Source organism: Trachymyrmex septentrionalis, unplaced genomic scaffold, assembly GCF_001594115.1.
Source record: "Trachymyrmex septentrionalis isolate Tsep2-gDNA-1 unplaced genomic scaffold, Tsep1.0 scaffold50, whole genome shotgun sequence".
Taxonomy (NCBI): Eukaryota; Metazoa; Arthropoda; class Insecta; order Hymenoptera; family Formicidae; genus Trachymyrmex; species Trachymyrmex septentrionalis.
Genome location: NW_017305673.1, coordinates 355112 through 367204, shown reverse-complemented (window position 1 = coordinate 367204; position 12093 = coordinate 355112). Strand labels below are relative to the sequence as shown.

At 31.3% G+C, this 12093-nt stretch overlaps 1 protein-coding gene across 1 annotated transcript; it reads right to left on the bottom strand.

The window, feature by feature from the left end:
- Positions 1–151: 151 nt before the first annotated feature.
- LOC108751594 (vacuolar protein sorting-associated protein 33A) lies at positions 152–3052 on the bottom strand. Its single transcript, XM_018491850.1, has 8 exons — positions 2870–3052; positions 2588–2784; positions 1656–2140; positions 1417–1537; positions 1198–1358; positions 561–1106; positions 360–482; positions 152–273 (listed from the first exon to the last, which is right to left on the bottom strand). Exons 1-8 carry the CDS (start codon positions 2966–2968, stop codon positions 185–187), a joined length of 1821 nt encoding a protein of 606 aa, XP_018347352.1. The 5' UTR covers positions 2969–3052; the 3' UTR covers positions 152–184.
- Between the last annotated feature and the right edge of the window lie 9041 nt (positions 3053–12093).

Below are 12093 nucleotides of genomic sequence, written 5' to 3'. Positions count from 1 at the left end.
ACAAAATACAATTAACGTACATATATGTATAAAGTTTTTAAAAAAATCTTATTTTTAAAAATTATATATATAAAATTTATGAATATAAAATAAGAAATAATTATAAGATATTTACAGTTATTTTATCACATAAAAAATATTAATTGTTCTATTTCGATACTTTTTGGTTTAAATAGCTCTCTTCTCATGTCCGTTCTAAATCTTCCATTAAAGAAGTAAGAAACGTGTTACCATTGATTAATCTCGTAGTTGCCACGACAAACTCGACATTTACTGAAAAAAATTATATTACATTTATTATATACGTTATATTATATACGTTTATTTATTTATATAAATAAGTAAATTACGATACTCACACTCTTCCTGTTGCGATAGAAACCGAAGAGCAGATATCTCGGCAAAAGTGCATCCTCCAATGAAAAATACTAGAATTAGTTTCGGTGGTTCCGAACTGGAGTCTTCGCTAGTAATAGAATTTCCTGAAATAAATATTTTTTTTAAGGAATAGATATATTAAAAATAAACTACAAATAAATCAAGATTTAGACTCGACTTACGTCTCGTTGACAAAAGTACGCTATATGGAATGCTGCTTACAGTAGGACCTGGCAATAATCCTATCATGTCGTTCAATCCTTGCCATCCGTTTGGTTGTACCAGTTGCTCCGCCAATCTCACGCTCAGTGGTGCATATATGGAATGTACGTAACTAATATCTTTCGGTGTTACTTCACTCTCGTCCTCGACGGTGAGCCTTAATGCTTTCCTTAATACTGCATATTGTCGTACTGACTGCTGCTGTTTCAATAAACCAGCCTTTTCCAAATTTAATATAGTTGGTAAATATTGGTATCCGTAAGTATGAATTATTTCTCTTTTATAGTAATCTAATAGTTTTGGTTTTAAACCAGAGTTTGTTAACGATTGTATACAAAGAAGACGTAAAATTTTCAATAAAGGTTGTTGCTGCGCTATCATATCTTCGATATATGCATTCGGTTTGTCTGTGTCGATACAATTTAACAATTCTTGTTCGACTTGCAATGATTCTAGAAAGCTGCTCGAGTCGGTGACTTCTTTTATCATCTCAGCGATTGTGGTATCTAAATAAAGAATAATTACAACAAATTATTAAAACAAAAATAATATAAAATCAGAAAACATTAAATTCAAACACATGTTTTCATTACTTACGCCTTGCTAAAGATTGTTTTGTTGCTAGCATGTGTGGTAATCGTGCAACAAACTGCTTAATTTCTTGCACACTCTTATCTCCGTGTCTCTCGTCAAATTGAGACGAAATCACTTTAGCTTTTTTACTAAGAACTGGCCCAACGCCATTAAAATTTTTATCTCTGTAAAAATATAATATGAAGAATTGTTAGAGAAATTTGTGTATAATTACACATATACCTAATCTCAGCAAAAAGTTCTTCTCCTGAATTTAATATAATTTGTTCCTTTTCATTCAGAGACATTGCTGTGGGAGAGTCATCAGAGTCGTGAAACTTTCTTGCAGGTAATTGCACAGTATCTATAATGGAAGATATTTCTGTTACTGTTCCTTGTACAAATTATGTTCAAATTGAAGGGATGTTAAAAATTAATAAATAATTCTGAAATATAGAAAATATACAAAATCAATACTTTACTGTATTTTATTCCATATATTTCATCAATTAAACCTTCGTAAGTCAATTGTGTGACTAAAGGTGACAGTAAATCTACAGATCGATCCAATAATAATAAATGTTCAATGGCTATAGATGATGCAGGGTGTGATTTATTATCTTCCTCTTCTCTATTTAATCTCTCCAGTAATTCCCAAACTTTACTGGCAGCTGGTCCTCTTCCTGTGACTTTCGAGATTTTACCATATAACTTTTGCAAGCCTTGTATGGCTTGTGCAACTTGATAGAGACAAGTGGGATCATTTTCCAAATGGAATTCTTTAAAGGATCCACTGAGTTCCATTGAGAGCAGATCATTATCAAATGGAAAGAGATCACACTTAAATTCTTCAATCAGTGTAAAACTGCCAAAGACACCGCGATTCTGGAGCTTCTTTTGACAAAGTAGACTCTTGCGTGGTACAAAGAACAAATGAAATTCTTTACGTGGTCTCTTACCCTCTTCTCTGCAAACATATAAACTTATAAACAAATATATACTATTTTTTAATATATATCAATTTTATTCAAATTATAATAAGATCTAGACACAACACGTTATCACATTATATATTAAGACCAATACACAAATTTGACAGTCTATCTGCAAACATATTTTTACTCCTTCCAATTGCAAACTGAATTTTTTTTGTTCAACTCAATTTTTTTTTACTGCTCCAGACTTTCAAGAAATGTAGAAAAATTCAGGATTGCTTTTCAATATCTCTATTATATCACCAAAATTATTTTTTAACACAAATGCTAAAATCTTTATTTAATAAAACAGGAAAAGAAGGCCGAAAGAGTGAAATTTTGCTTGCATCTAGATAGCAGATAAAGGATAAAGATCCCTTTGTTAATATCACCGAATAGATATGTTGTATTCTATCTGATAATGTTTGCTATATACCAACCCATGAACATTCTCTGCAATCAGGTCCATAAGCTCCAACTGTGGCCTCGAGATAAATATGACATTAGCAATGTTAGGTGGTATTGTTAAAGTCCCACCGTACAGCGGATACATTTTCACAACACCGTACTCTTCTAGTAAATTATACTTGGCAACCAGACCAATCGGTCCGGCCAACGACTGATCCCATATAATAGCCTGCGAAAAAAAAAAGGAAAAATATATCGTAAAAACGAATTTGTAATTTGTTTTGATATGTTCAGAGAAGGTTAAGTAAGAATACCTTTGGGCCATCGCATTTTTCCAACAGACAAAGCAATCGGTTTCTCGCCTGTTCCTGAATAAGTCCGACGTTCAATCTACCTCCTGCCAGATACGACATGATTGCTTCGCAAAATTTTACGTATTGATTGTATATGTTAACATATCCAAGATTACTTTGACAGTTGCAGACGACGGAGTTTTAATAAAACCAGTAAAGCTTTAAGAGTAAACTGGAGTAGGAGACGGAGCTAAAGCTAGCGCCTCTATATGTATAAAATGTAGACATGAACTACGTAGTCAAATCTGTGAATATTTCTGATGGGTAACATAATCTTTTTTGTTCCATTAGGTTTTATTCCGTGATATTTCCACGCGTTTAATAATTTTTTTACTAGATAATTACATTTTTTATTAGATAACTTAGATAGCACAAAGAATTAAAAAAAATTCAGTGATATGTCATCAATTCTGAAGAATTCATTTTCAGATGCAAAAAGAATTCTTTTTTTGAAATTACTATTTGGGAAAATATGCAATAGGATATATTATTAGATATGAGAGCATTATCATATTTTACTAGGAAGAAAACATACGAGAACGGATTGGATTGGATAAATCCATATAAATCAAGTTTTCGAATCTGCATTATCCGCAAGAAAAAAATATTAAATTCTGTAGAGATTGAATACACTGAATTCGTTTCTATACACAATTTTTTCTGTGTAAAATTTTCCGCTCTTTAATTTTTCTCTCTTATATTTTCTAGGTAAAATTGATATTTATCGAGATATTTGCAAAAAACCGAAACTCTTGTTTGGTTTTGGACTCTGTTTAATTATTTTTCTTAGCGGCCATTGTACAGTGGTAAACTTTTTCTTCTTCAATCTTATGCAAAAATAAAGGTCAGTGTAAAAATTCATCTGATGATAATTTTTCGAACATCCCGCTCAATTTTTGTCTAAATTAACTGTACTATGCACAGAAAATACAACATTATGGATTCACAAGAACAGAATGACTCTAGGATATAACCTGCACTGTCGTGGCCTCAGTTATGTCTAAAAATTAATCGCATGTTCATTGAGTTGAATATTGAGATACCAAATGTAAATTATTAATACGTAATTACGGATTCAACCGGATTTTTTTTTTTTTTTGGTTGCATGTTTTATTATATACATTGGATGAGATATAGAAATTAAATAATCAATTCACAATTATTGATTCAAGCGGATTACGGATAGAAAAGAATTTAAAAAATTCAAAAACTTGATTTGACATCACTTCAATGAATAATTTTCAATATTTTTCAATATTTTTCAATAATTTCTCGTTTGCTGGGATGAATTATAATATGTTTGTGAATCTCAACAATAATAATTTACAGTTCTATTATATACAGAGATGTTTAATAACTACGTTTTTCATTAAATAAAGTATTTCCACAAATTAATATTTATATTACAAATGCTAATAGGCTTTCTGGCTGATATTCGATTCTTATATTTGTCTTAATTACAGTTTTAAGATGTCATAAGTTAATCAAAGGACTGCATTGACTTTTTAAGACGGTCTTAAAATAAAAACAAAAACTATGAGCATCGCCCTTTAATTGGTATGTGATATCTTAAATTTGTATTTAAGACGATCTTAAATATGTGTTCTATGAATACCGGCATAAAGGTACATGAGCCGAATAAAGTTCATCTAATTTATTTTATTTTTAAAAAATTCCATTACACAGTAATGGACCAATCGGAGCGTAGCATTTGGAGCGTAACGTTCAAAGCATTTGGAAGAAGCAAGTGGACCGCAGCCTAAATCGACGTCGATTTCATTGTCATTTGTCACTGGGCGTACTCGAAACATGGAAAATGTGTTTAAATCTCGTACTGCTGTGGCGCGTTGCGCATTGCGCAATTAACTTCACGGGATTCGCGCACGGTGCACTGCGCGAGAGACGTATCCCCCCTTTCTATGTTAATTGCATTCAATTAGCACGCATTGGCACGCATCGGACGCAGGATAATAGTGAGGTCTTTCTCTTTATTGGCTCTCGCCTCCAAAAAAAAATAATAGGAGGACGATACGATAAAAATGGTGGGGTGGGCTCCGATTAATAAGCGATATTCAATGAGAGCTCTGCTTTGTAACCTCAACGTTCAAAAAAGCAGAGCTTTCATTGGTTATCGTCTATCGCTTATCGCGTTCAGTGTGCAACAGGCATTACCCTGAATTTAGCCGAATTCAATTTCTGGCGCGAAAGAAATTCATTTGTTTTAAGTCACAACTTTTGCAAAGCGATAAGATTTTACAATTGGAAAGCATTCAAGGATGAGTAAGGATCAAACCAAGGTAAGTTAAGCAGTAGCTAGGTAAGTTAAGCCGTATCGAATTTATGTATATAAAATTAATAACTTAATATTAATATTTTTTAAATTAATATTTTTGTCGTGTCCCGTCCGTTTCTCATGACGATACAAAATTGTGAGGTTATAGTTGTATGCCAATGTTGCTTGCGTCTTGCGAATTGCATGCTTCAATCCTTTACGTAGATAGAAATTATGTTATAATGTAAATATACATGTATGTTTATGACTGATGAGCGATATCCAATGAGAGCTCTATTTTGCAACATGAGAAAAAGCAGAACTTTAAACGTAATTAATAAATTCAGTGTTTATGATGCCAAGAGCGAAACGCAAAAGCTCGGCAAAAGCCGAACCGCCGCGTCACTTTTGGCGAACAAAGTTAACTGTATATGAAAAAAGAAACCCCTTAATTACAGTTATGTTTTATTTACAGATTGTGGAGAACATGGGACAAATCGGCTTCGAGATGAGTGGCAGCGCAATGTCAAATAGTAAGTGAAACACTTTAATATTTAATTATTGTGTTACTAATAGATTCGATATTTGCGACACCAAGAAAAGGGGGAAGGGGGGCGTCGTTGCGATGCTCTTGGTGCACGAAGGCGACCTCACAAGAGACAAAGCCTTATGTTTGTTATTTTAATTATATTTACGTTTAATTTGCAGATTGTGACGGACACAGAACAGATCGGCTCCGAAATGAAAAACGTCATAAATACTTTAATTGGTAAGCGAAATCTAATCTTGCACTTTATTATTTGCAATATTTATTTATCACGTAATGTAGATTTGGTGCACGAATATTGATAATCCTTTTAAAAGCGAACTTCGTAAAATTTGATTGTTAAAGATTTGTAGTGTTAATAATTGGAGAACTCTCCCTTAGATGCATTTAATTATGTTCGTTTTATTTGTAAAATATCATGAGTTTTGTATGTTCGTAATTTCATTCATGTATGCACGATATGACAAAAAAGCACGATTATTGTGTTCTAATAATTAGATGTAACTACGCTTAATTGCAATTATTATTTCTTTGTTTTAGCGAAAATGTTACAAGAGTGTCATGAAATATAATAAGAAAGAACAAAACAGGAAAAAGTCAGCGGAGTAAGAAATGACGACAGACCACGAGGTGAGTATTTCGTAATTTATTTTACTCTTTGTTATAATACTTTGTTTGCAATTGTTTGTATAGTAATATATTGAAATCATAATATAACATGTTGCAGTTAATACATTCTATAGTAAATAAAAGTTTTAAATTATAAATTAAAATTAACAAACTTAAAAGAGAGTTGTTAAAAAATTAACAACTCAAACGAAAAATTCATAATACATTTGAATAAGCTAAATGAGCTAAGCACGTTAAACGGTGTAAAAGAATATATTGTTGTAAAAATTTTTTCCATACGTTTCGATTCACAACGGAATCATCTTTAGTGGATACATAACTTACATTACATACATCTGTTCTAATCTTCTTTCGTATATTACACGTCGCTAGATAACATAAAAAACATGTCGCAATCAATTCATCTCAGCACGCATTTGGAGTTGAAATTTCCATCAACTCAAGTGAACCTTCTTATGTTATTATGGAGATATTTGTTGTAAGTTTATGTTACATGTCGCAATTAATTAACTTCAGAACGCATCCGGAGTCGTAATTTCCATCAAACCAAGAAAATATTCTTATGCCATTATAGTGGTATTGGTTGTAAGTTTACGGACAAGAAGAAATTAACACAATGTGAAAGATTAACATTTATTATTTTTAATATCTTTGACATTCGAGAATCGACGGGCAAAACAGGAAGAACGCTTACATGTCAATAGATCGCTCGCCACGATCGTAATGACATAAGAGAACGGAAAAGACGAGACAATACATAGTAACAAATTCACAGAAGGGGTGAACCAATTAGAATGGAAAACCAAAAACTGTCACCTATTAGCTAATACATTTATAATAGGCAAATACGCTTCTGAAAAAAATAGGGTATCGTGTTGTTTGTTCAATCCGTTTTTTTTGTTTAATTATATGGATCATCTTAAAGATTAGTCTCTTTTGTTGTATTGTTTTTCATTATCCAAATTTGAACCTTTCTAGTCAAAATTATGATTATTATTAAATTATCTTTAAATTATAGTTTAAAATTTTTTAAATACATAGTTAAATAGCATAATCAATATTAACAAATATATATAAAACATTTAAAAATAATTTAAATTTATAATGATTAAAGGTTATATAAAAATGAAGTTATTGCTTTATTAAATTTTATACAATTTTTTTTATCCGCGAAAGCAGTTTTATTATGACAATATTATTTTGTTAATTTATCAAAGTTCGAATAATGGTACTTGCGTGTAAAAATTATATCTTTTGATATATTTATTAATAAATATTTATTAAATAACAGCGGTGTAAATATTTATTAATAAATATATCTTCTTCTTTATATACCCTTCCCGGTTCCTCGGACGTTGCCGATCACTCGCTAGTTATAGTATCTACATCCATATGAAAGAGTCCCTCCACGCTCCGCACTCCAGTCCATGCTTTAATGTTTCTCAGCCATGAGAGCTTCTTCTTTCTAGTCCCACGCCGGTCCTCGATCCTTCCCTTCAATATTAGCTGTAGGAGGCGGTATTTTTCTCTTCTCAAAACATGATCGAGATACTCGATTTTTCTGCATTTGACCGTTGTCAACAACTTTCGTTATGTACCCGTTCTCCTCAAGACCTCAGCGTTTGTAACCCTATCAATCCAGGAAATTCGGAGCATTCGTCTTAAGATCCACATTTCAAAGACCTCCAAACGGTTTAGCGTCCCCACTTTGTCTTGTTTCTGTTGATATTTAAGCCCATCTTTTGCTCAGCTTCTGAGATTCTTCGGCTTTCTCCAGTCGGTTCTGATGCATTCACAGAGCTCGACCACATACATTTGCCAAGTATGCTTGATCTCACTCTCCTCCAAGATAGCCCTATTCTGCTCGTCTCATACAAACGTAGGTGAACGGCTCTTATACCCGCTACTTCCTTTACCTTTCTATGAATATTAAACATCATGTTTCGATATAAGATTTTCCAATTCGGTGCACTTCTCCCTCGTCCAATTCTGCTTTGCCACCCTGATTTCTCTTTTTAGGGTTTGTACCCTTCTGTATTCCTGTATCTTTTGGTCAGTCGTCGCTTCTCCATCAAGTCCATAATCCCATCCGTCATCCACGATTTCTTCACGCGCCTCGGTGATTTTAGATATTGTTGTCTCGCAAGGAGAGCTTACTTAACTTCACTCCACTGCGCATTTATGTCTGTGTAATTTGCTCTTTTCATTTAATTTAACTTCCTGTTGAGGTCACATGCGGCTCTCCCTCTCTTTTCTCAATGGATCGCACCCCAAAACATCAATCCTCTTGGTGGCGGATTCTCTCTCGACGATCTTCAGTTCCGCCAACCGCTTCTAACATGGAGAACAGTCGCTGTTCGTAGCCGCTCGTTTCGAGTCAGACGCTTCTCTTCATATCCGACTACCCTCATTTAGTTTAGTTTGCAGGTCGATGTAGTTTGTAGAAAGGTACTATCTCTATGGCGTGCCTCTGTACATCCTTATAAATATATATATTTTATATATTATATGTATTTTAAAAATAATACATTTATATATTACCTTTATTTTGAATATATTTGTATGTATTACAGATTAGCGTTGTACAACTTCTTCTGCACATTGTGACGCCAATTCAACTTAAGAAAGAATATTAACAACTTTTAAGGAGAGAACTAGATAAGAAGGTTTGGCAATCCGAAGGAGCAAAGCTTAGGAGAAGCATCGGGTGCTAATGGAGCAATTTTACGGTAAGAATTATATTGCTTATTTGCATAAAATTAATTATTTTTATCGAATTTATTTGGATAGTTTTATTAGTGATTAAAAATGATGTGTTAGAGTAAAAGAATTGATCTGAATTTTTATAAAAGTTTATTTTTGTAAATACTCTTTTTGAACAATAATTATTTTAATCAAAAACCATAATTTTAACTATATTTTATAATTATGACAATTTTAATAGATATTTATTTGAAGAGAGAGAGAGAGAGAGAGGGGGGGGAGGGGGGAGAGAGAGAAGTGTTTGGTGTGATAAAAATATTGTCTATTAATAATAAGTTAACAGATCTGTGAAAAATGTATTAAATGTATTGTATCAGTATAATTATAATTATATTAGAAATAAGAAATAAATATGAAATTTCATGGATCTGTTATTTAAAAATGGATAAACTATAAAGTTTTATGTACAATAATTTTATTTATTAACACATTTTAATATAATTGTCTATTAAAATAAGGATTGTATATACAAATAATTTTGAATATAACGATCATTTATTCATTATTATTTTAATTTTTATAATCTATTTTATTAATTTGTGTGTGATAACAGAATGTGTGCTGGTACATTTTTATTTAATGATTCATCATGTTCAATATTTTTATCACTCATTATGGACTTATTGCGACTGTTATAATGAAAGAATATAATCGATAATATTATCAGAAGGAAAAGCATTGTATTGTGCGGAAGATAGATAGAATAAATACTACCAACTATAAATTGTATAATTTGTTTTATTAATTTTGTCAAATTTGCGTTTAATTTCTTTACACTGGGGATGACCTAATAATAAGGTTGAAACGTATTCTAAGAATTTTTGAAATACATAAAAATCTGGCTTGTAGCCCTTTCTTGTTATTTATTGTTTAAATTATAAATTATGATACAAATATTTAAACAAATATGACTAACAAAAGAGCTACGAGCCAGATTTTTCACATATTTAAATTCTTAAAAACACATACGTTTCGACCTATTTGTCAGATCATCTTCAGTGTAGATAAATTAACGCAAATTTAATAAAAATCATAAAATGATTAAATACGATTTCTGTAAATTATAGTTACGCAAAGTGGTATCTATTTCTTCATATCTATTTTTCGTCGCAACAATGCAATGCTTTCAGTCTTGTCATTTTCATAGTTACATTCTTTTATTATATCGATCGCAATTTGTCCGTAATGATAATAAAATTAGTTGAACATGTAGAGTCATTCAATAAAATTGTACAAGCACACATTCTGTTATCAAATTAATACCATAGATTATAAAAATTAAAATAACAATGAATAAATGGTCGTTATATTTAAAATTCTTAATATACCGGGTGAGTTTTTTAACCTGAGACTGTAAACTATCTGGGAAAATAAGCATTGTACGAAAAAATGTTTCAAATAAACCTTCAATATTTTTGAGGGAGCAATTCTATCCCGCAAAAGTTGCTTCCGCCTGGGGGTGGGGCTGGGGTAACTTTGAAATCTTAAATAAGAACTCCTACTTTTTATTACACATTTTTGTAGATCATGTCCAGAGCTTTTCAAAACATTATAATTAAGTACCTTTTTGTTAAGTACTGTTTGTTATATTCTGTATTTATAACACAGGATAGAACTAAACAATGTACATATTTATTATGGAATAAATTCCATTGACAATGGTTATTTTACCCGTTGAAAATTTTCGTGGTTACATAGTCTTACGTGTACACTTTGCGCACATAAAGGCCGCCAGTAGACGGATTTCATTCAAAACACGGGCATGTACATTCAGGCTTTTCCCTGATGAAATCTAGTAATCTTGCTTGCTCGTGCGCAATTTATGTTCTGTCTTTTAAAGTGATCTGCTACCGAGATACCGATAGTTACCGCCCTCTGGGAATATTGATCACACAAAGGTCTTCAATTAAATTCCACTTATATATGATTCATTTGATGAAGATGATTCGTTTAATGAAGATTCCAATTGATTGAATTTTTCAAATTATTCCTTATAAAGTAAACTACTTATAAAAAAGATAGTATTTTGGCATTAAAACAAGCGCATTTGCTACATTTTGCTAATATGAATGGATTTGTTAATTTTTGTAATTTATATCTATGTTTTATAGAAAGAAAAATTATAACCGAATTTTATAATTAAAAACTTTACTAAAAGTAATTCTGCCATTGAATTAATCGATAATTAAATTAATCGGAGTCTGTCTTGGCATTAAATATATAAGTCAATCTTTGAGTTTGCTATACATTCGGTTTTAATATTTTAATATTTCTAAAATCTGTAATTAATTTATTATGTCGAATATTCGTAATATTCTCGGAAATTTCGTTTTTCTTTCTATTTTATTTCGACTACATCGAATAATCGCAGCGATTAGTATGCTGCCTAAAGTTTCAATCTATCACCACAAATTTAGCATCGATGATCCCGTGGGGTTGTGTGCTTAAAATCGATCAAGATTCTATTCGGCTAAAGTGCATGATAATTCAAATTAAGTATAATCGTTATTATGTATATACTTATGTATATCTCTTTTCTGCGTCGATTACACTTTAATATTCTTTAATATCTCTAAAATATCATATTTTTCATCTCTGCATCACATAAGCGGCTTTATTTATTTTAGTCGCACTTTTTTTGTATATTTTTTTTGTTCTTTTTTCTCAAAAATTTTACGGATGTATATCATTTCGCGTACAATGCAACTAAAATGAATGGATTTGAAGTTAATTAATCAATGCGGCTAGCCACATTAATATGCGCTGCCTTGACTGTCTGGTACAAACACACGAAATTATCATTTATGTCTTAACACAGGAATTTGCAAGCATATTGAGTCAAATTTGGGACACGCATATATTACATATTTAAATATTCACGTATCACATAGTTGTTTAACGATAATAATTAATTCTTTAAATTAATGTATATGTTTATATACAATACAATATATATATATATATATATATATA

What these genes read in the sequence shown, in the direction of transcription:
- LOC108751594 (XM_018491850.1), bottom strand. Translation starts at nt 2,968, where the DNA reads ATGTCGTATCTGGCAGGAGGTAGATTGAACGTCGGACTTATTCAGGAA. An exon ending in GAACTTTTTGCTGAGATTAG is followed by an intron (nt 1,359 to 1,416) that starts GTATATGTGTAA and finishes ATATTTTTACAG; the next exon opens with AGATAAAAATTTTAATGGCG. An exon ending in AAAACAATCTTTAGCAAGGC is followed by an intron (nt 1,107 to 1,197) that starts GTAAGTAATGAA and finishes TTCTTTATTTAG; the next exon opens with ATACCACAATCGCTGAGATG.